Source organism: Ascaphus truei, chromosome 3 (genome assembly GCF_040206685.1).
Source record: "Ascaphus truei isolate aAscTru1 chromosome 3, aAscTru1.hap1, whole genome shotgun sequence".
Classification (NCBI taxonomy): domain Eukaryota; kingdom Metazoa; phylum Chordata; class Amphibia; order Anura; family Ascaphidae; genus Ascaphus; species Ascaphus truei.
Window position 1 is genome coordinate 131533630 of NC_134485.1, and position 23405 is coordinate 131557034.

General features: G+C 39.9%; 1 protein-coding gene across 9 annotated transcripts in view; it reads left to right on the top strand.

Moving 5' to 3' along the window:
- The window catches only part of SYTL5 (synaptotagmin like 5), a 564125-nt gene extending 549449 nt beyond the window's left edge, over nt 1-14676 (top strand). For 8 of the 9 annotated variants that reach the window (XM_075589551.1, XM_075589552.1, XM_075589553.1 and 5 more), the window contains 2 exons: nt 11824-12032; nt 14342-14676. In XM_075589551.1, the coding sequence (XP_075445666.1) occupies nt 11824-12032; nt 14342-14499 (367 nt within the window). In that variant the 3' untranslated portion in view covers nt 14500-14676. Of the gene's footprint in view, nt 1-3798; nt 3833-11823; nt 12033-14341 lie in introns of those variants that run through there. The other variant, XM_075589559.1, reaches the window with a different exon arrangement.
- Nucleotides 14677-23405: the final 8729 nt, after the last annotated feature.

Consider the following 23405-nt stretch of genomic DNA (forward strand, 5'->3'; position numbering starts at 1 on the left):
GTGAACTTTGGAACACAGGCTTCAGAGAGATATGGAAGACGGATGGTATCCTCATAGAAGTGGGAAGTTGAAGGCGGTATGCAACCGGATTAATCTTCTCCAGGACGGTGTATGGACCCAAAAACCTAGGGGTCAATTTGAGAGTAGGTGTCTTGAGCCTGATGTTCCTCGAGAAAAGCCACACCCTGTCTCCTGGTTTGAACTCCGGTACCTTGCGCCAATGACGATCCACCTGAGATTTTTGCCTGCGAGTGGCCTCTCAAAGAGTCTTTTATATTCTCCTCCAGGATTCTTGTAGAGAATTGATTCTGTTGTCGGTCGCTGGGTCCCCGGAAGAACAGGAAGAGATGGAAAGGCGTGCAGAATGGAATCCGTAATTAATGAAAAATGGAGATTCCTGAGTTAACTCATTCCTAAGGGAGTTTTGGGTGAATTCAGCCCAGGGAAGAAGATCCACCCAGTTGTCTTGGGCGTCGGAAATAAAGCATCTCAAGTATTGCTCCAGTTTGATTTGTCCTCTCTGTCTGACCATTGGTCTGAGGATGGTATCCAGACAAAAAATCAAAAGAGATTCCCATCCTCTGGGAAAAAGATTGCCAAAATTTGGAAACAAATTGTGAGCCTCGATCAGAGACTACAGTATGTTCGAGGGCACTCCATGGATGCAAAAGATTTCATTGGTGAAAATATCGGCGAGAGTGGCCGAGTTGGGAAGACCTTTTAAAGGGATGAAATGAGATTGTTTAGAGAAACGGTCGACAACAATGAGGATAGTAGTCATCCCTTTGCAGGGACGTAATTCAACAATAAAGTCCATGGACAAGTGACTCCAAGGGCAGTCCAGTATCGGGTGAGGGCGTAAGAGTCCAGGTGGTCTATTGCAAGAGCTCTTGTTACGAGCACGTGAAACAAGACTGGACAAACCGTTAGGTGTCCTTCTGCATGGTGGGCCACCAAAAAGTAAGTTTGATGAGATCGGTAGTCCTTCGAGTGCTGCAATGGCCTGCAGATTTAGATAAATGGCTCCATTCAAAAATGTTCTTGCGAAAATGTGGTGCCGCATACATTACAGACATCCATCCAGAACCTCTAGACCTTCCGGAATATGTGATTGGTTCACCAATATGTCATCCAGGACGTCAAAAGAATTAGCGGACAGGATGTATTTAGATGGAAGAATAGTCTCGGATTGACACTCGGTTTTGTCTTCGGCTATGAACTGGCGGGATAAGGCATCCGCTTGGAGATTTTTTTGACCCGCGGCGTCATTTGATGCCCGTTATTATGGCGACGCAGCACCGAAGATCAAGTAAGTGAAGCTGCAGAGGCCTGACGTGGTACCCCCCACCTTCCCGGTACTTAATTTAAGTGCCTTGGGGGAGAGCGCGGGACCTCTGTAGCTGCCGCACCCCCCCTGGAAATTCTCCCGCCCCCCATTTTGCGCACCGCTGGTCTAGTCGACGTGAAGCGGCAACTCTACGTAAACTGGATAAAAAAAACTTGTCCCAGAAATTTGAACCACGTTTTTGATTTCAATAACTTAAAATTGGCATTTAAATTCTTGCGTGATCCATTCCAGTTTGTCATTACAAATTCAAGCAAATAAATTTCCACCATTCTGTCTTTGGAAAAGAGCGGGCTTGAAGACGATTTGCTTTCTCTTAAGTCTGGAACACTTGAAAATGTACTTGAATTCTTTAGTCACAGATATGTGGTAATCTATTCTGACTGACAACGATCTCCCAACATTGAAAACGGGCATTTCAAAATTATTGTCCATGTTTGGATCAACGTGGGTGTGTGAATCGACGTTCTCTACGATGGGATTCATCAAGTCAAAATACAGATCTCGAATTGTTGATGTTGATTGTTTGGATGCAGAGATAAGATGTGCATTGAGTACAGATATTCAGCCAATGTTTATGCAATTTCTCAGAAAAACGTATTGTGTTATTTCTTATTAAATTGCCTTACATTTTCAATTTTAAGAATTTTCATAATTTGCATCTGAGGCAGTTGTAACCAAGTAGTCAACGTGTACATGTTTTGAATAAACTTGTTCAAACAGTGTGTGTTGTGTTAAATGTTCGATTGAGCAAACTAATTTAACCATTTCTACATGGTATGGCTATTTTCACTTGTCATTTGCTACACCTGTGGCAAAATTCAAAAATAAGTCGTCCACCTAGGGAGTAGAGTCAAAGAAAGAGAAGAGTTGGCATGGGTTAGACTTGTGTGTGTTGATAAATAATATATACTATATACTATTTTAATGTAATTAAAATGGACAAAAGCGAGAAAACTAGAAATACAATATTAAAACCTAAAAGACGCTTGATGCCGAGATGGAACCTAATCGGGTCCCACAGTACTGTTAGAAAATCTCTATATCACAGAGATGTTTCTAATTGTTACAATAGAGGTGATACTCTATTACAGCTATATGTGGGATGTATGTTATATACACATACACAATGGTTATATAGAGCTCTACACTGCAAGTGTACATCAGCAAGGTAGCTTAACTGGTACAAAAAACAGTAATCACTGTGCAAACAATAAATAAAGCAAATGTGTGAAGGAGACTATAATGTCTCAAGGATATAGTATTCCCCAAAATATGGGGTATATGCAACAAATGAGTGCATAAAGAAATGGCTACCTGAAAGTTGCCAGATGGTATGGTGTGTGAATCTCTATAATCCAGTGAAAGCTAGGGTACTTCTCTTACATATGAGGTAAAATCTTTGATGGCCAAACCCCAGGTAGAAAACCATCAGGTTTACGTTGTTTGATCACTTCCTTAGCCAATACTAAAGCCCTGTATTGCAATTAGTGCCATAAATGTGAGGCACTGATGCCAGTTTCAAGCTCAGAGTACTTGTATGGATAAGATTACTAGCATTAGTGGCTGCCTCTGGGGGCCCACATCATAGTTTAGCTGACTTAATACCACGCTGTATTGTCAAGTAAAAAGTATATATCATCACAAACCGAAACCTAGCATTTCGGTCACATCTGTGACGTCACTATCCAACGCACATTTCATTCCCATGGGAATTTCTTCGGGGGTGGGTGTTCTCCAGGCTTGCTCCTATCTTTTATAGCCTACCTTTTGCCATGACAACCGATTACAGCACCGTATGGTCTGAAAACGTCCATAAGGTAGGCAACAAACAGAAATTGCTACTGTAGCGAATTTTAAAAAATTGTTAAAAAAGCATTACATTAAATGACCAGAATACGACCATATGGTATTATGTCAAGATTATTTTGACCAAAAAACAGCCTGAAATAACTATTAGGTGTGAAAGACTATTCCCCCCATAAATATACATTCTGCAAGATACATTGTATAACATTGCTATCTCCAGATATCACAGTATCGTTAAAGCTCCAGATATAAACAAAGGACTTCAGAGACAGTTATTGATATACTAACTTTCCTTATTGATAACATGCTGGATTGTATTTGTATTGACGATATTATAATGTTCATGCTTACAATGTATTAGGCATGAATCTGGTCATATGACACATTTGTTCTTTAGTGTCATAATGGCATTAGGTGTATCATGAATTGATACTATGTTCCTTTTTACATAGTTACATAAAAATAGGTGAATCAAAGTATATTTAGAATTCACAGGTTATATTTATATGTGTGGTTAATCAACCATCTCTGGTTCCTATTTTTCGTGTTGTTGCAGTTTACTTTTTATATCAAAGTCCTTTATGGTAGAATAACATGTATCCATACAGACATGATGGTAATCTGTTATTTGTTTTTTTTTATAGGATATGTTTGCCCACCATTCCTGATGATATTCAGGTGAGTATTTATACATAAATTCCCCAGGTTTGTGAATCTGTTGTTTGTATATACATATAATCTGTTGATATTAAACGTATATGCAGAGTTTATTATCTTATGGGAGACGGAATAGTGGGGGCTCAACGTTGTAATGGTACTTATAGAAATGCTGTATAGGTGAACCCCTCATTGAGCCCCTGGGGGACTTGTGTCCCCAGGGTATAAATCCACTTGGCTTCAGATTTCAAAAGTATATTGTCCAAATCACCTCGTCTGATGCCTAAGGAGGAATGGTCAATACCCTGAAAACTAATATAGGATGGGTCACCCTTGTATACCTGATTTACATGTCTGGTACAGGAGTATCCAGATTGTTTCAAATGGTACCAATGTGCTCAAGAATACGTTTCCTGAGCTGTTTTGTGGTTTTTCCCACATATTTTACTCCACACATTTTACCCCACACCTGCATGTAGCCAAGTACATCACCCCTATTGTTTTGCACTTTATGAACTTCTTAATTGTGAAGTTCTTCCATCCCAATTTCAAAATTCTTTGGAAGGGTTCATAAACGGATATCCCTTGCAGGACCCAGAGGCATAAGTCCCTGTTTTGCAATGTAACCAGGTCTCTTTGTGTGGAGCCTTGTGATGGCTATGTACCAGACTGTCTGAAAGATTCTTAGGCCGTCTATATGTAATTGAGGCTGTTGTATTGAGAGTTTTTCTTAATTCTTCATCTTCTAACAAGAGGTCCCAGTGGCAATTTAGCAAATCGCGGACACTATGCCATTGTCTGTTATATGTATCTATTATTCTAATAAGTTGTTTTTGAGGATTTTTGTTGGTATTGTCATATAACAGGTTGTTCTGATCTATATTTTTAGCTCTTTTGAACGCTTTATCAATACATGTTTTGCTATAGCCCTGCTTTAAAAAATTAGATCTCATAATCTTGCCGCCTGTTCAAAAAAATGGTCATTAGAGCAATTTCTCTTGGCCCTTAGGAACTGGCCAGTTGGTATTCCCTGTATAGGGGCTTTTGGTTGATGGTTGATGACTTGAAGCCAACAATAAATTGTTGGTAGCAATTGCTTTGGTGTGGACAGTAGTTGTTAAGATTCCTCCAGAGTTTTTATTTATCTCCAGATTATGGAATGTTATTTTGTCTGGATTTACTTCACTCGTTAATTTTAAATTGTGGTTGTTTTCAATATGTTGACGAATTCATGAAATGTATCTACTGTGCCGTTTCAAAGAAAGAGCACATCGTCAGTATATCAATTCAATGTGCTGGGTTTAGCTAAGAAAAACAATGCACACAAGCGCACCACGGATTAGTATAAAAATAAATCAGTATTTAATATTTGGTCATTGTAAGAGGACATGCGCAGAGGTATGCAATGGAGACTTTTTTTAAGGTGAAATTAAATAAGGCTTTTATTGCGCCTGTTTCTTTAACACAAGAAAATCAACCAAACATATGCATATAAGGGGTCAAACAAAGCTTCTGTTCCACTTGGGAGTATTTCTAGTGAAACCTATGCAGTCCACAACTCCCTTTAGATTAGCATGTCTCCCAGCCCCAAACATATATCTTGATATGTGCAGATATACAAAAAGTCTTAGAAAGGAAAGTCTTATCTGTCTCTTGTAGGGAAAGGCTTCTTTGTTCTCCAGGTTTAGAAGTACTTTCCCCTGTGTCTTGCAGGCAGCGTGCAGCTTCTTCTGGCAGGCTCAAGACGTCTGTTCCTATGGTCAGTCCCACAATTTGTGAGACTCAGGAAAAATCTCACTTCCTGTCTCAAAGGCAGGCTTTTCTAACAAACCTAATCAGCCAGGTGGTGTTGGTTAATGGACTACCAGCAGTTAACCACCACACTTCTGGATTAGAGGCACATTTCCTGAACAGGGATAAATCCCTGTTACAGTCATATAGACCACAAAAGACAATAAATGACTAAAGTAGCACAGTGCTACACATACAGTATAACACAATTATAAACCATATGAGAAATACACAAAAATTATAAAATGTATGTGGTTACTCCCAATACAAGAATACTAACCCAATAATAGCTTCAATGTAGCACAATAACCACAACAAAAAAATAAAAACAACCTTTAAACCAAACAACTCACTAAATATACACTGGTGAAGTGTCAAATAGAAGGAAACAGATCTAAAACCACAGTGAGGGGAGCAAGTACTAACCACAAGCGGCAGCAGGTGCCGTGTGTGATCGCGAAAGTGTCCGTACTGCACGAACTCACGGCAGATGGTTCTCTTGCTGGCGCTTCATGGTTGTCTTCCTCCAGCCAATGGGTGAATGCGCAGAGCTCCCCTTCGTGACCTCTACGCGGTTTGCACGTTTTCCCACGTGCTTCATCAGGAGTTCATGAACAGGGTAGCTCATGCGCATTAAGTACCAAATCAAATAGCCAATAAGATAACTTCACCAATCCGCACTCGCTAAAGATATGCTAAACAGGAACATCACAAAGTGCAATATGATACACTACTCAAGAATAAAGGAGGATGCACCGCCTCTGAAGCGGCACAAATGGGTGCTATAATCTAAATATGTGTTTAAATTATAGATGGTGTATAATATCAATACTTAATTATAGAAAGTGAAGAAATAATAAAGTGCAGATAACATATTGACAGTGCTATATATTAACAATGCTATACGTACATAAACAAAGGGGAGGGAGGGAGGGAGGGGAATGGGGGAAAAAACACCTTCAGATGTTTAACCATAATGTAGTCATATTCTTTTTGTGAGATCACCTTGTTGTTTAAACCATGTTGTAGTATTGACCTCAGGATTTCACAGTATGTGATAGTAGGGTCAGTGGGTAAAACTTCATTACAGTCTTTATCCCCTAGGAATCTTAAATTTTCTTGTACATACAAATTTTCTTCAAGGAGGACAATATTACATCCTTTGAGGGTTTTATTATGACTCCCTGTAGATTGGATAATTCCTTTAGAGCTTGTCTTTCTCCATAGTTCAAATTGCTACAGGATCCTATGTTTTGTAGTGATTCAAGATCTTTAGTCACTAATTTGAGGAAAATATCAATATTAGCACTTGACCTCATATTATGGGGTAAAGTTGCTCTTGGCTCTGAGATATAAAAGGGCCATGTCCTGGTTCTCTTTTACTGTCTTCTAACAGTGAGATGAGATCTTGGAGGTTTGCTAGATCTAAATCGCTAGCAGGGGGGTGTTGCATTTGGCGGTGAAAACATGGTTTCTTTACATTTGTAAATTTGATGCAGGGCCAATTGATGTCCAAATAGATTAATGTCTTTTATCCATTCGAATAAATTCATGTGACATGAAGGTGTTAAAGGCAAACCTTTTTTTAGAACAGTCATTTGATTAGGTGTTAAAACCTTAGTTGTTAAGTTGACCACTTGCAATTAATTGGTGGGGGTTAATATTGACTCCCCCTCTGCTTCTGTACCCCCAGATCTCTCTGTCTTAATTTTGCCTCGGCCCCTTTTTGTCTTGTATCTCTTTCCCTGGGATCCTCTCCTCTACCAATCCTGGGTAACCCTAAAAAATTAGATGGACAGTTATTTTGAGAATGGGTAGAACCTCATTCAGTTTACTGTCGTCGTCCCCGCCCACCCCCCATATACTTCCTCCCTCTGTATTGGAATTTTCCCATTATGTAGAGGAATCGTGGGGCTCAGGATCGCTACATTTGATATTGGTTCTATAAATCTTCCCTGTTTTAAAATCGTTTACATCACTCCAAAATTTCTTCTGTTTCCTTTCTTTAATCTCATGTTTAAATTTGTCAATATCCTCAATACTCAGATTTTTTGTCACCAACTTACCCTCATATACAAAGGATACTACTGATATTCTCAAAACATTGGATGGAATATATGTATCACCAACCACTCTAATAGCATCTTTGGATGTTGAGACTTTGTATACTAGTATACAACATGGGACAGGTATAACATCAGTTACACACTTTAAGGTCTAGAAGTGTTGACCTTAGTAACAATAATGAATTTGTTGTAAATTTGTTACATTACGTTCTAACCCACAATAATTGTCTCTTCAACGGGAAAATCTACCACCAACTCCAGGGTACAGCTATGGGAACACCGTGTGCCCCAACATATGCCAACATCTATTTGGGGTGGTGGAAGGAGTGTAAACTCTTTACATATGAGATGCTGAGCTATACCCAACACATTGAGTTGTGGTCAAGATATATTGACGATGTTCTTGTTCTTTGGAACGACACGGTAGATAGATTTAATGAATTTGTCAATATATTGAATCAAAACAACCATAATTTTAAATGAACAAGTGAAGTAAATCCAGACAAAATTACATTCCTTGATCTGACGGAATCTTAAAATCTACTGTGCACACCAAAGCAACTGCAACCAACAATTTATTGTTGGCTTCAAGTCACCACCCAAAAGCCCTTATACAGAAAATACCAGCTAGCCAGTTCCTAATGGCCAAGAGAAATTGCTCTAATGACCATCTTTTTGAACAACAGGCAAGATTATGAGATCTAAATTCTTAAAATAGTGGCCAATGCAAAACATGTATTGCAAAAGAATACAAAAGAGCTAAAAATACAGATCATAACCTGTTATATGACAACACAAACAAAAAAAACTAAAGAACAACCTTTTAGAATAATTGGTACATATAAACAGACAATGGCATAGTGTCCGCGATGTGCTAAATCGCCACTGGCACATCTTGTTAGAAGATAAAGAATTAAGAAAAACTCTCAATACAACAGCCTCAATTACATATAGACAGCCTAAGAATCTTTTAGACCGTCTGGTACATAGCCATTACAAGGCTCCATGCAAAGAGACCTGGTTACATTGCAAAACAACAGGGACCTATGCCTGTGGGTCCTGCAAGGAATGTCAGTTTATGAACCCTTCCAAAGAATTTTGGAATTGGGATGGAAGTAAAAACTTCACAATTAAGAAGTTCATAAACTGCAAAACAATAGGTGTGATGTACTTGGCTACATGCAGGTGTGGGATAAAATATGTGGGGAAAACCACAAGACAGCTCAGGAGACGTTTTCTTGAGCACATTGGTACCGTTAGAAACAATCTGGATACTCCTGTATCCAGACATGTAAATCAGGTACACAAGTGTGACACGTCATATATAAGTTTTCTGGGTATTGACCATTTCTTCTTAGTCATCAGATGAGGTGATTTGGACGATATACTTTTGAAATCCGAAGTCAAGTGGATTTATACCCTGGGGACACAAGTCCCCCATGGATTCAATGAGGGGTTCACCTATACAGCATTTCTATAAGTACCATTACAATGTTGAGCCCCCACTATTCCGCCTCCCATAAGATAATCAACTGCATATCCATTTAATATCAACAGTGTATATGTATATACAAACAGCGGAGTCTCAAAACTTGGGAATTAATGTATAAATATTCGCCTGAATATCAACAGGAATGGTGGGCGAACATATCCTATAAGCAAAACCAAATAACAGCTAGATTACCATTGTGTCTGTATGGATAAACATTCTTCTACCGTAAAGGACTTTGATATAAAAAGCAAACTGCAACAACAGGAAAAATAGGAACCAGAGATGGTTGATTAACCACACATATAAATATAACCTGTGAATTCGAAATATACTTTGATTCACCTATTTTTATGTAACTATGTAAAAAGGAACATAGTATCAATACATGATAGTACATACAGATAATACTAGAAAACTTCTAAAGACTAAACCAAGTTGGCGCAGAAAGGAAGGAGCAGATAAGCTAATAGTACAGGCTGAAAAAAACCTGAAATGCATGCTTGCTAATGCAAGAAGTCTGACAGATAAAATGGGGGAGCTTGAATTAATAGCTGCAAGGGAGCAGTACGATATAATAGGCATTACTGAAACATGGTGGGATGAATCTCATGACTGGGCAGTTCATTTAGAGGGTTATTCCCTTTTTCGGAAGGATTGAACAAATAGTAGAGGAGGCGGAGTATGTTTATATGTTAAACCGGATCTAAAACATATAATAAAGGGAAGATTTTATGAAGGGAATGATGAAAATGTAGAGACCTTGTGGATAGAAATTAGCAGTGGAGGTAAAAGGATAAAAATAAAAAAATGTTTGTAGGGATATGCTATAAACCACCAAATATCGGTGAGATTGAGGAAGCTAAAATACTTTTGCAAATGGAGAAGGCATCAAAACTGGGTCATGTTTGCATAATGGGTGATTTTAATTATCCAGACAGACTGCGGAAATGAGATTAGCATTACAACAAAAGGAAACATGTTTTTGGGGTGCTTAAAGACAATTATATGACCCAAATTATTGAGGAACAAACCAGGAGAGGGGCAATACTGGATTTGGTCATATCAAACAATGTAGAAGTAATAACAAATATTCAAGTCCTGGAACATTTGGGTAACAGTGATCATAAAACATGGTCTCATTTGAAATAAATTATCAAAAAACAGATTACTTGGGTTCAACAAAGACCTTAAACTTTAGAAAAGCAGATTTAAAAAAACTGAGGGCTAATCTACAAGTAATACATTGGTATGATGTTTTTGCAGGGAAAAGTGTAGAAGATAAATGGGCAGTCTTTAAAACATTGTTAGAAAAGCACACTTATCAGTGTATACCCTTGGGTAATAAGTATAAAAAAAATAAGTCAAAACCAATGTGGCTAAATAAACAGGTGGGGAGGAAATGGAAAAGAAGAGGCAGGTGTTTACATTCTTTAAGTCAGAAGAGAATGAGGCATCGTATCAGAATTATAAACAATGTAACAAAAATTGCAAAAGGGCAATCAAATTAGCAAAAATTGATAATGAAAAAAGGATTGCAATAGAAAGTAATATCAACCCTAAAAAGTTCATTAAGTACCTTAATAACAAAAAAATGAGAAAAGAACATATCGGACCCTTTCAGTGTGAGATGGGCAGACAGATTATTGGAGATAAGGAAAAAGCAGAGGTATTAAACACATTCTTTGCCTCTGTGTTTACCAGGGAAGAATCAATTTCAATAGTAGTGCCGCAGGAGGAAGCCACAACCTCCATATTAATGAACAATTGGTTAACTGAGGAAGAAGTCCATAAGCGGCTTGAAAAATTTAAAATAAATAAGGCACCTGGCCCCGATTGTATACTGTACATCCAAGAGTTCTCAAGGAGTTAAGCTCAGTAATAGCAAAACCATTACATTTAATATTCAAGGACTCCATTTCCAGAGGCTCAGTGCCACAAGATTGGCGTAAAGCAGATGTGGTGCTTATATTTAGATCACAACCGGGAATTATAGACCTATAAGTCTGACTTCAATAGTGGGGAAACTACTTGAAGGTTTAATATGGGATAATATTCAGGAATACCTAATGGAAAACAAAATCATTAGTAATAGTCAGCATGGATTTATGAAGGATAGATCATGCCAAACTAACCTTATTTGTTTCTTTGAGGAGGTAAGTAAGAATTTAGACCAGGGTAATGCAGTGTGAGGCTCAGGGAGCCACACCACCGTCGGCGTGCTCCCCACTCACTCCCACATACTGTACACCAGTGTTACCAGCACAACACACTTTGCCATATTGGCCAACATGTGAAGTTCCTCTACCTCTTCTATACTTGAATTATGTTGAGTTAACTTCATGTGAAGGAGAAAGTAGAAACATTTTACATTTTTCCGAAAACTACAGTATGTGTCTGTCTGCTTCAAACACAGGAAAGCATTGCCAGTATGCACATTGATATATATATATATATATATATATATCAATCAATGTGCATACTGGCAATGCTTTCCTATATATATATATATATATATATATATATATATATATATATATATATATATATATATATATATATATATATATATATATATATATATATATATTTATTATGTCAGAGCCTGGCTAAATAATCTTTATATGATACAGTATTTGAAACAAGTCTACTTTTCTGTTGCACAGATATCTGTTACCAGATAACAACAAATCATCAAAGCACAAAACTCCAGTTATAAAAAAGACTGTAAACCCTCACTGGAACCACACATTTACCTTCAGTAGCCTGCAGCCGATTGACTTACAGAACATCTGCTTGGAACTGACTGTGTGGGACAAGGAATCTCTGTCTAGTAACATTTTCCTTGGAGGAGTTTGTTTGGGCTGTGGCACCGGTAAGGCTCAATCACTCACTTAGTCTTAATTGTTGACTTCTTTCTGTAATTAGCCCCAGTGTGTCTCAGAAAACAAAAAAAACAGATGTGAAAATTATATGTAAGTTTTTCTTGAACGCATTTTTTTTGGAGAAAGTAAGTTTTAAGTATGTTAGGCAATTTTGCCAATCTACTCCACAATTCCGCTAATATGGCAGTGTATAAATTATAAATGGTCATGTGATCTTCAATTTTAATGTGTAATGTTAGGCAAATTTAGTTTTGTGCGCCTTGCATTTTTATAGGAGGAAAAAATGGCAAATTGCACCTGGTTAAATAAGTTTTGCGAACATTTCGCCCATCTCTAGTCTTGTGTCTGAAATATCCTATGTAAGTGCTGTGTGTATGCTTTTTAACAAATTTAGTTATTTTCTATTTTGAACTAAATATTTACTACTTGAAGCTACTTAAAGCAGTAATTCCTCCCTAACTAACCCACCAGCTCTCTAAAATGCCCTGGTTCCAGTATAGTTACCAGGACAATTACCGTTTTTAACAAAAAGGCTTTAAATTACTGTATAATAGGCAGCCACAACCGCTGACATTTTAGCGTCGTATTGGCAGGGACTTTGGCAGCTATTTTGTTCCCCTGGTGGTAGATTTAAACCGGGTAACGATTAGGCGGGATTGCTGCTTTAAAGTGGCAAGTTTCTTCAGTGGGAAAGTTTTCCTTAATGAATTAAGAGCCCATAACGATTGCTCCACTAAACGGGAGCTGCAATAGGAAGGTTTACTAAGGAAGATTTGTTAGTCTGCTTCTGCACTGAGGATACTGTTTGCACACTTTTTTTTAATTATTAAAGGAACTGTGTAACTTCTACAGCACACATAATTACTAAGTTGTCTTTTTCCATAAAACATCTTCTTGTGCTGGAAGATACCCTACATCCCATTCACTTCAATCAGCTTTTAGGTGTCTTGTATGGAAGAAGACTGCTTTGTTATTGTGAGCTGTAAGACTGTTATGAGAATAGATAACTGTGAGTTATTCCAAAGTGGCATACCCCACAGACAGATATCCCTATAATGGTGCATGACAGCGTAGTATAGCTACATTTCAAAGATTGTGATCTAAGCACCTACATTACACAGCGAGAGAATAATAAACCCATTTATTTAATTATAATTAATGTTAAAAATTAATAAAATTCCTCATTAAGATGAGAACATAATGAAAACACCACATTCAGAATTCAGATACCCACTTATATATTAACTTATAGTATTACCAGAGAAGTGTACAGTATATAGTTGCCTCACCATTCATGGCATGTGCACAGAAAGATGTACCTATACTAGGTAAGTCATTTATACACTAGTATATTGTGTGGGGGGTATGTAAACTTTTACAATACCAATAGCTAAATAGCTAATAGTAGTATGTCTGTGAATTTAATCTACTAAAGCTCACCTTGGTCACACTCCGAATCAATATATAAACTGGTGTAATCCATATGGGTTTAGATTGCTATGACTTGCACTTGCCGTAACTTGCTTGGGCCATAAATGGTTAATGCAATAACCGAATTCCCGTTATATTAGTCAGTGGATAATGTTTTCTAGCCAGCCTAGTTAATATCTATCGAATAGCACGGCAAATCAAAAATAGTTGCTGAAACCACTCGTTCATGCCCAGTTAGATTCATGTACCTTAATGATGTGTAATTTCATTTAGGTCAGCGGTGCGCAAGCTCTCCTTGCTTGCGCCCCCCTTGCCTGCACCCTCGTCGGTCGTGCCCCCACCCCCTCGTGTCAAATGATGCGTCTAATGATGATGTGGGGTCATGTGATGTCACGTGACCCGCGGCGTCTTTCCACGCATGTGACGTCACATGGCCCCGTACTTCACTTCCATTCGTATCACTGTGGTTCAGTCGCGACCACTACCCAAGCAAATTACATGGTCGCAATACTGGAAGACTGGTGGCACCCGAGTCTGTCAGGAAAAGGGTTAAACTAATTCTATTGGTCTAGTTTACAAGGACTAAATTGCTTTCCTGTGTTTTTTTTCTTCTAAGTGTACGGCCCATAGCTATGTGTTACTTCCAAAAACCCTTTTCAATGTGACACTGCTTAACTTAGTTTATATTACTTACTTATGAGAATCTGAATATGTGCTAAACAATGCAGTATGTATTGCATTGCCTCTTTAGATTTAGGCTTTTAGACCTACAATAAAGTACCAGTTACTTCAGGCAAGCACTAAAGAAATAATTTTGAATTATTCAGTTGACCTTCACCACTGAATACCTCTGTTTTAAAATTTACAGGTATGAGTTATGGAAGTGAAGTAGACTGGATGGATGCTCAAGGGGAAGAGCAGTGCCTATGGCAAAAGATGATCGAAAATCCTGGATCCTCTGTGGAAGGGACCTTAATGCTAAGATCCACTATGGCAAAGCACAAGAACTCCAGCTTGAAGGCTTGAATGTTTCTATTTATCTTAAAAGAAAGACTTAATTCTCAAAGACTTAATGGTTACGTTTCTCTTTGCAGCAGGAGCGTTGTTTCATGACTTATCTAGATTTCTAGTCATTTGCACTTTTGCCATGGCCTTGTGGTACTGTGAATAAAAGGGAGTAATAAAGTGGATACATAGGGCAAATACAGTGCTAATGGCATTTTGTTCAAAACAATAACAAGACGAGAGAAAAATGGGTTATTGAGATTGAAAGGTCATGATATTCAGGTTTATATGCACAGGTTCTTAACTTTCATAAAGCTGCCTAAAATTATTCTAAAGCTAATATTTTGATATTATGTAATTGTCTGAAATTCCTGAGCACGCACACAGATATTCAGACACTATTTCAAATGATTTTATCCTAATGTCATGTCATACTGAGGGAGTCACGCTTTCAGAAATCTGATACATTTACTTACCCAGCAGTATCCACCATGTGCTCCCTCATTCAGATTAATGCTATAAGCAGAACATAGGCACCTTACAATTATGTACATTTTTCCTGCTCTACTGTATATCATGAGACCATGGCTTGCAGACGGCAAAGACCCGCTATTTAAGAAATAACAGTTAGTTATCTGTAAGGTGTAACTATAGTTAGAAGCTGTCTTTTTTAACAAATGGAAATATGAAGTGCTTTATGTAAATGTAGTCTCACAATTCACAGACATTGTTCTAATACTGAAACAATACCGAAGAAAATGAGATGTGTCTGTAGGTGATACATTAAGGAAGCTAACAGAATGAACCTGTTTACATTACACATCAGTAACAGAGCATGATAGAGTGAGTAGTGTTCATTTGTATGCTGAGTGCAGACTGTGAATCTGTTGTCTGATTATTACATTGTAAAACACTTATAAAAATGTTATTGAATTAGTTGGGAAAAAAAAGTCTATCATATATTCAGTTGCCCATGTTTTGTGCCCAATGTTGAAATTCCACATAACGTTTATGACCATCATTCCTTCTTGGAAATACCACAATATACACTATGCCATATCCTTTCTCTTCACATTTATAGCAAAGTTTAATGGTTACTGTAAATGTGATCACACATAACACAAAGACAAAAAGAAAAGTAAACAGTGCACAAGGGATCAGAATACATGTGTTAATAAATACAGTTTAATTGGTAACATTTCCAGACAAAGTGCCCAAAAAGGAACACATTTAAAACACTAACCATGTAGAAAAAGATCAAGATGTGTAAGCTACATTCATTAAGTAAACATTAGAGGATACTATAATAAAATAAGCAAAAAGTAATAACAATGTTACTTACAATATGCATATTGCAGAAGGCCGACAAGCGAGGAGCCAGGAAGAAATGGCAGGCGGCAATTACAGATGTAACGCGTGCATAGCAGCCGCCGTCTACTAATCTCTCCTCTCTCCCGATAATTCAGCTAGAACTGCTGCAGCTGCTGATGCGTAACCTCGAGTGACTCAATGCGTTTTGCACGTTGGTGCTTCGTCAGGGGCCACATACGATATCACGCTCACAGTTTAAAAGGCACTACAAGCCAATCACATTACTCTTAGGCGGCCAACATAGAATTAACATTTAAAGGAAAAAAATTCAAATTTTGCCACAAACGCTTATATCTAAGGTCCTACCATCAAAAACTCCTTTATACAAAATACTATGGCAGATTTTAGGAGGCATACTTCAACTCAATCTGACTATAACAGACAGAGTAAAACAATTATTATTAATAACAAATTGTAATTAATTTAAATATTAATTAAATAAATACAATGATATAATAGTAATTTAATTATAATAATTAATCATTGTAATAATTAATAATTGCTAAAGTGATAATAAAATAACTTAGTATACAAGTAGTTTGATTTAAATATTATTTTAAATAGTTTAAAGAATATGATTCCCGTGTAAATCAGTAATGAGTTAAATATGTCAACAAATCCTTAACACAAAAATTATACGATACTGTTAAAATACATGAATGAAATATAAACATAAAAATAAATTCCTTTTGAACACAAAACACAGATACATTAGCATGCCTTGATTTAATATACTGTATAGTTCGCAAACAAATAATAGCAGAGGTTGAATTTGAGACCAGTCTATCACTAACACCTACTGTGTCGCATGCATTGGAAAATCATTTGACCTTTTCTTTGCCCTATACCCAGCATTTATATTAAAATATTAAATAGTAAAATAAAATATTAAAATTAACTAAATTAATTAATATTAAAATAATTGAACTACTCTTGTTAAATTTGCTCCTTCATTGAAGATCAGATGTGAGAAATGGTAGGCCAAGTTATCCGACAGAGGTTATTACATGATTACAAAGGTATAGTTATAATGTGCTTTGGAATTGAGCAGCACTGAATCATTTCACTGTACAGTACACTGGCGACACACTTTATTCGAGCTCGGCTAGTCCCACGAATACGGGTATACCCGGGTGTATTGAGGTTTGTGACTGTTTTCTGCCCGAGTGCATTGAGTTATTTTCCGGCAGGGATTGAAGCATTTTATTCCCGTTTGCTGCAATACTGCACAGTACATATATATATACTGCATTACAATTCATGAATTTATGCCATCTGGTAGACACGCGAAGCATTGCAGCCTATTAAATCCTAATCATTATCATTTAACAGATCAGCCGCCCATCAGCCAGGCATGAACCCAGGCTGGGAAGGCAAATGCAACGGGGCTTGTCAGAGGTGAGGAGCGGCGCATTCCAGGTATCTGCCAGGTACATACCGGGTATTTGCTCGAATAAAGTGTGTCGGTGCAGTATATTAGTAGTATACATTATATTTTAATAGTGTACTTGCGATTTCCTCGCCTACTTGGTCTGTACCCTCTGTCCCTTTGTGCTGCCTATTGGTGTAGATGTTACTTTGATAATGTTGTCTGAGAACCAACTCCCCTTTCAGAAGTTTTGAACCAAACAATATATAGTCCAAAGTTATAGAAGTCATATTGGTCCCAGTCAGAGAACTGTAGATTCATTCTAGGTTGTGATACTTTTCATGTTCCACTAAAAGAGGGTTATTATAGTTGTATTATTGTGTAATATATTGTAGATGCATTAGCATGCAAATCCTTTGAAACTGCGCATGTCTAATACTGTAATGTAAGTGTTGCAGGGTACATGCAACTACACACGTGGGTTTCTTGACAAGGCTGTTTTATTTTGCCTTGAAAAATATACAGCACACAAAACAAAAATAGCTCCTTTTCAGCAACAAACGAAAATGGCTTTTCCTTCAGCAAACCGAACCAAACAGTTTCTCTTTAGCAGACAGTTTATATATATGCAGCTACCCTTTTTCTATGCAGGGGACAGACAGTTCACAGTTTCACTACTTTGCTACTCAGACCTTGTTTTCAGGAATCACTTTAGCAGCTTACTCCTCTCTCATCAACAGCAAGCTCCATGTGTCTACAACCTGGGTTTTAACACACCTTGATTAGGCAGCTGGGATCCAACTAATTGTCCTGAGGTTCAAAGCTGAAGTTTAACCTAGTCAGTGCTGCACTGCAGACTAGACATAGGTTTTCAAGGCATATAACTGGTGGCTTTTATTTACCCTGTCACATTCCTCCCCTGTTAGTGTGTGGCTGGGGCTACGCACGTCTGAAGCCCGACCATCCACCCCTTCTCTAGAAAAGAAGTCAGCAATTGCGTTCTCTTTTCCCGGCATATGCTGAATCTCAAATGAGAAGGGTTGGAGGGCCATATACCACCTAGTCAATCTAGCATTGGAATCCTTCATGCTATTTAACCATTTCAGTGGAGCATGATCCATCACCAAAGTAAAATGGACTCCTGCCAGGTAATGCCTCAAAGCCTCGATTGCCCACTTTACTGCGAGGCACTCTTTCTCAATCACTGAGTATTTTTTTTCCCTTGGGAACAATTTCCTACTCAGGAAAAGGATAGGATGTTCAACTCCCTCAAACTGTTGTGACAACACTGCCCCTAGCCCTATCTCTGATGCATCTGTTTGCACTATAAAAGGGCTGTTGAAGTCTGGGCATCTAAGAATGGGACCCTCTGATAGACACCTTTTTATGTCCTCAAATGCTCTCTGACAATCCCTTGACCACACCACTTGTGTAGGGGCACACTTTTTTGTGAGGTCCGTTAAAGGGGCTGCCACTTCCGAATAGTTGGAGACTATAGTTAGTTATAGTTAGTACCCTGCTAAACCCAGCAGAGAGCGTACCTGTGTTTTTGTTTGGGGGGTCAGAACTTCTTTCAGGGCAGCTACCTTGTCGGCTAGTTGCCTTACTTTTCCACCTCCCACTGCATACCCGAAATATCTGGTTTCCGCTTTACCCAAGGCACATTTCTTAGGGTTGGCTGTGAGCCCTGCCTCTCTTAGAGATTTGAGGACCGCTTTCAGCCTATTTAGATGGGCTCGCCAGTGTTTACTATAAATGAAAATGTCATCTAGGTAGGCTGCGGTATAAGTCCTATGGGGCCTCAGTACCTTATCCATGAGTCTCTGAAATGTGGCTGGGGCTCCATGCAGTCCAAATGGCATTGTCACAAACTGGTATAAACCCATGGGAGTGGCAAAGGCTATTTTGCATTTGGACTTTTCCTCTAAGGTTATTTGCCAGTATCCTTTTGTCAAGTCCAACGTGGATATATATTCCGCTTTACCAAGGGCGTCAATTAATTTGTCCACCCTTGGCATCGGATATGCATCAAACTTGGATACCGCATTGACCTTTCGGAGGTCCACACAAAATCTTACCTTCCCATTGGGTTTAGGGACCATAACTAGTGGATTACACCACTCACTGCATGATTCCTCAACCACTCCTAAGTGTAACATTTCTTGTACCTCCTTCTCTACCAGAGCCCTACGACTTTCAGGCAAACTATAAGGACGGGAACGTACTTTTACCCCAGGTGCTGTCTCGATTGCATGGGAAATTAAGTTAGTTTGTCCTGGTAAGTCAGAAAAAAACATCCTGGAATTATGTAATTATTGCTAACAAGTCCCCTTTTTGTTCAGAGGACAACTGTTTACCCATTGGGATTTTATCGTCACTCACGATGTTCTCCCGTGGAGGCTGAGGACCCAAGTCCGTTTCCTCCTCCACCGGGTGGATGAATAGAGACCGCTGCATCATCCATGGTTTCACCAAGTTCACATGGTAAATTTGTTTACCCTTCCTGGACCCTGGTTGAGCGATCTCGTAATCCACATCACCCGTACGGCGGAGTACTTCGAATGGGCCCTGCCATTTGGCCAGGAGTTTACTCTAGCAACTGGGTAACAATAACATCACCTGGTCTCCTGGGTGAAACACTCTCATGCGAGCATTCTGATTGTAATGTCTCTCCTGACTGTCCTGGGCTGATCTAAGATTCTCCCTGGCAAAATGGCCGACCACATCTAGGCGCTTCCTAAGGTCTAGTACATATTGCTGGGTATTCTTAGAAGGGGACTGCTGTTTCTCCCAGGACTCCTTTAGGAGGTCTAGGATACCCCGTGGTTGGCGGCCATAGAGCAATTCAAATGGAGAGAATCCCGTGGAGGCCCTGGGAACTTCCCGCACTGCAAACAGCAGAAAAGGGAGAAGTTCATCCCAGGCTTTCTTTTCTGAGTCTACAAATTTCCTCAGCATCCCTTTTAGAGTTCGGTTAAATCTTTCCACCAATCCGTCAGTCTGTGGATGGTAGACCGATGTCCGAACAGACTTGACCTCTAGTAACTTTAAGACATCCTGCATCAGTTTAGCCATGAAATTTGTACCTTGGTCTGTCAACATAACCTGGGGAAGTCCAACCCGTGAGAACAGTTCCAACAACGTGTTGGCTACTTGCTTCGCCGTTGCTGTTCTCAGGGGGAACGCCTCAGGATACCTTGTTGCATAGTCCACTATTACAAGGATAAACCTGTGTCCTTTCGCAGAAGGTTCTAGAGGTCCTACCAAGTCTACCCCAATCCTCTCAAAGGGAACTGACACCAAGGGTAGAGGAACCAAAGGGGCTGGTTTTTGTTCTTTTGGACTAGTTAGCTGGCACTCCGGACATGCTGCACATAGCTTAGCAATATCACTATGCATCCCTGGCCAATAGAATCGGGATGAAATACGGTCCAATGTTTTATCCCTGCCCAGGTGACCACCCCAAGGGACAGTATGGGCTAGAGTGAACACAGATTTAACAAACACCTTGGGAACCAATATCTGTCTGGTGACCTCCCCTGTTTGTGTCTGCCTATTCACCCTATATAGGATATCCTTTGATAGCTCAAAATGGGGGAATACTATCACCCCCCTGTGCATCTAAAATCTGTTCATCAATTTTCACCACCTTGTCATACTGTCTCGCAAGGACTGGGTCTTCCCTTTGCTTCTGGCAAAAATCAGGGAGGTACAGGTCTGGTAAATCTCCACGGCCCATATCCCCCTCCCTTTGGCCATCTCCAGCCATCACTTGTGACCTCTGACTACGAGAATGGTCACCTTGAGACCTAGATTTCTGCAACCAGTCCTGTTTGTCCAAGCGTCTTTGCTTCCGAGTCTTTTGAACCCGGTGTCTACTGGGAAAAAGGTCTGCCGAGAAGGGGAACAGTTTGCCATGGTTCTCCTGAGCCCCAGAAGGATTTTCCTCGTGAAAGACTGGGACCATTAGGTCCGCAAAGAAAGGCCAGTCCCGACCGAGCACAACGGGGGCAGGTAGCCAAGGAGCGACTCCTACTTCGAGGTAAGCCTCCTTATCTTTCACCTGTAGCCGGATTTTGGCCGTCGGATAAGGTTTTACATTGCCGTGTATACATTCTATCCTCCATGGGGAGTCAAAAGAACACACGTTGGACGGTAACATTTCCTGGAGGACCAGAGGTTTCCCAGAGCCCGAATCTACAAGGGCCTGGATGTTTTTTCCCCCAATCAGGGCTGGAAGTAGCCAGGGGTTGTAATTTTCCCCAGTAAAAGCTGAGGCGACGGTTCTGCTGAATGAACAATCCATCAGTGGACAGTCCACATACCGGTTGCCTTGTTTTCCGCAGGCAGAATATGGAGAGGGTTCCCTCGCAGGAGGGGGCTGTGGATAGCGCTCCGCTGTACCGGTTACTGGAGACCAGGCATCTGGTGGGTCCTGCGGGCGACGTCCTTGGAAGTTCCTCTCACTTTGCGACGAGCCGACATCCGGAAGGAGATGAGGGTCTCTGCGGGGACCAGCATTTGGACTCCGTCCTTGCTGGAACGACTGCTCCTTCCTTTGGACTTGGCGGTCCCGTGATGGGCCGAAGGTTCCCCATTGATCCGACCTCCCTCTTTGGGCGTCCGCAAGTGCCGGTGGAGTCGGGTCCAGGACACTCTCCTGCTGCTCAGCCCCAAGGAAGTTCTCCACGAGTCGGACCGCCAAAGCTAGGGTTTCAGCAGCGTGGCGTTTTACCCACGAACGTGCGGGAGGGGGTATTACTTGTAGAAATTGTTCCAAAACCACCTGCTCAAGAATTGCCTCTTTAGTGCACTCCTCGGGTTGTATCCAGCGCGTACACAAGTCCAATAATCGCTGAGCGAGGACCCGGGGTCTCATCTTAGTGGTGTACTTCATGTTCCGGAACTGCTGCCGGTAGGTCTCTGGGGTCAGACCTAAGCGATCCAGTATGGTGGCTTTTACTTGGCGGTAGTCCATTGCCTGATCTGTAGGGAGGCCCTGATATGAGGCCTGGGCTTCACCTATGAGGAGCGGGGCCAAAGCAGTTGCCCAGCGATCTGCAGCCCAGCCCTGAGCTTCGGCGACTCTTTCAAATGTTAGTAAAAAAGCCTCTTTATCCTCATTCGGAGCCATTTTCCTCAGGAGTATCGGGGGTCTGCTGGCCAGTTCTGCACCGGCAGACCCTTGGAATTGGGTCAGCAGCTTGGCAATCCGCTCATACTGTGCTGTCTGTAGTCTTTCATCTCTCTCCGCTTGCAGCCGGGCCTGCTCGTATAGAAACGCTTTCAACATTTCTTCCATTCTTGTGTGTGTGTTTGTGGGCCTTTAACTGCAGGAGCCTTTTGTAAAAAAATCAAATCTCACTTCTTGACAACCATATGTTGCAGGGTACATGCAACTACACACGTGGGTTTCTTGACAAGGCTGTTTTATTTTGCCTTGAAAAATATACAGCACACAAAACAAAAATAGCTCCTTTTCAGCAACAAACGAAAATGGCTTTTCCTTCAGCAAACCGAACCAAACAGTTTCTCTTTAGCAGACAGTTTATATATATGCAGCTACCCTTTTTCTATGCAGGGGACAGACAGTTCACAGTTTCACTACTTTGCTACTCAGACCTTGTTTTCAGGAATCACTTTAGCAGCTTACTCCTCTCTCATCAACAGCAAGCTCCATGTGTCTACAACCTGGGTTTTAACACACCTTGATTAGGCAGCTGGGATCCAACTAATTTTCCTTAGGCTCCCAGCTGAAGTTTAACCTAGTCAGTGCTGCACTGCAGACTAGACATAGGTTTTCCAGGCATATAACTGGTGGCTTTTATTTACCCTGTCACAGTAAGGATCAGAAATTAGGGACTAATCTGAGAATTTGGGTAGATGTTTATATTTGTATGTGTTGAGAATGTACAGTACATACAAAACTGATGCCTGAAACAAAAACAGTAAACATAATTGGTAACCTTTTATAAGTGGTCTCCAGCAAATAATGCGCCATGTTTGAAACCCTTACACAAATATATGCCGTTAGGTTATCAGCAATCATTTCTGATACTGATTGTTTCCCATTTGCAACTAAACTACCCCCCTCTAGCTGAAATTAGTTTGATTTTTTTTTAAATTTATATTGGTAAACTTAATGGCAATAAGGTTGACACTGTAGAAACAAGTTATAAATGCCATC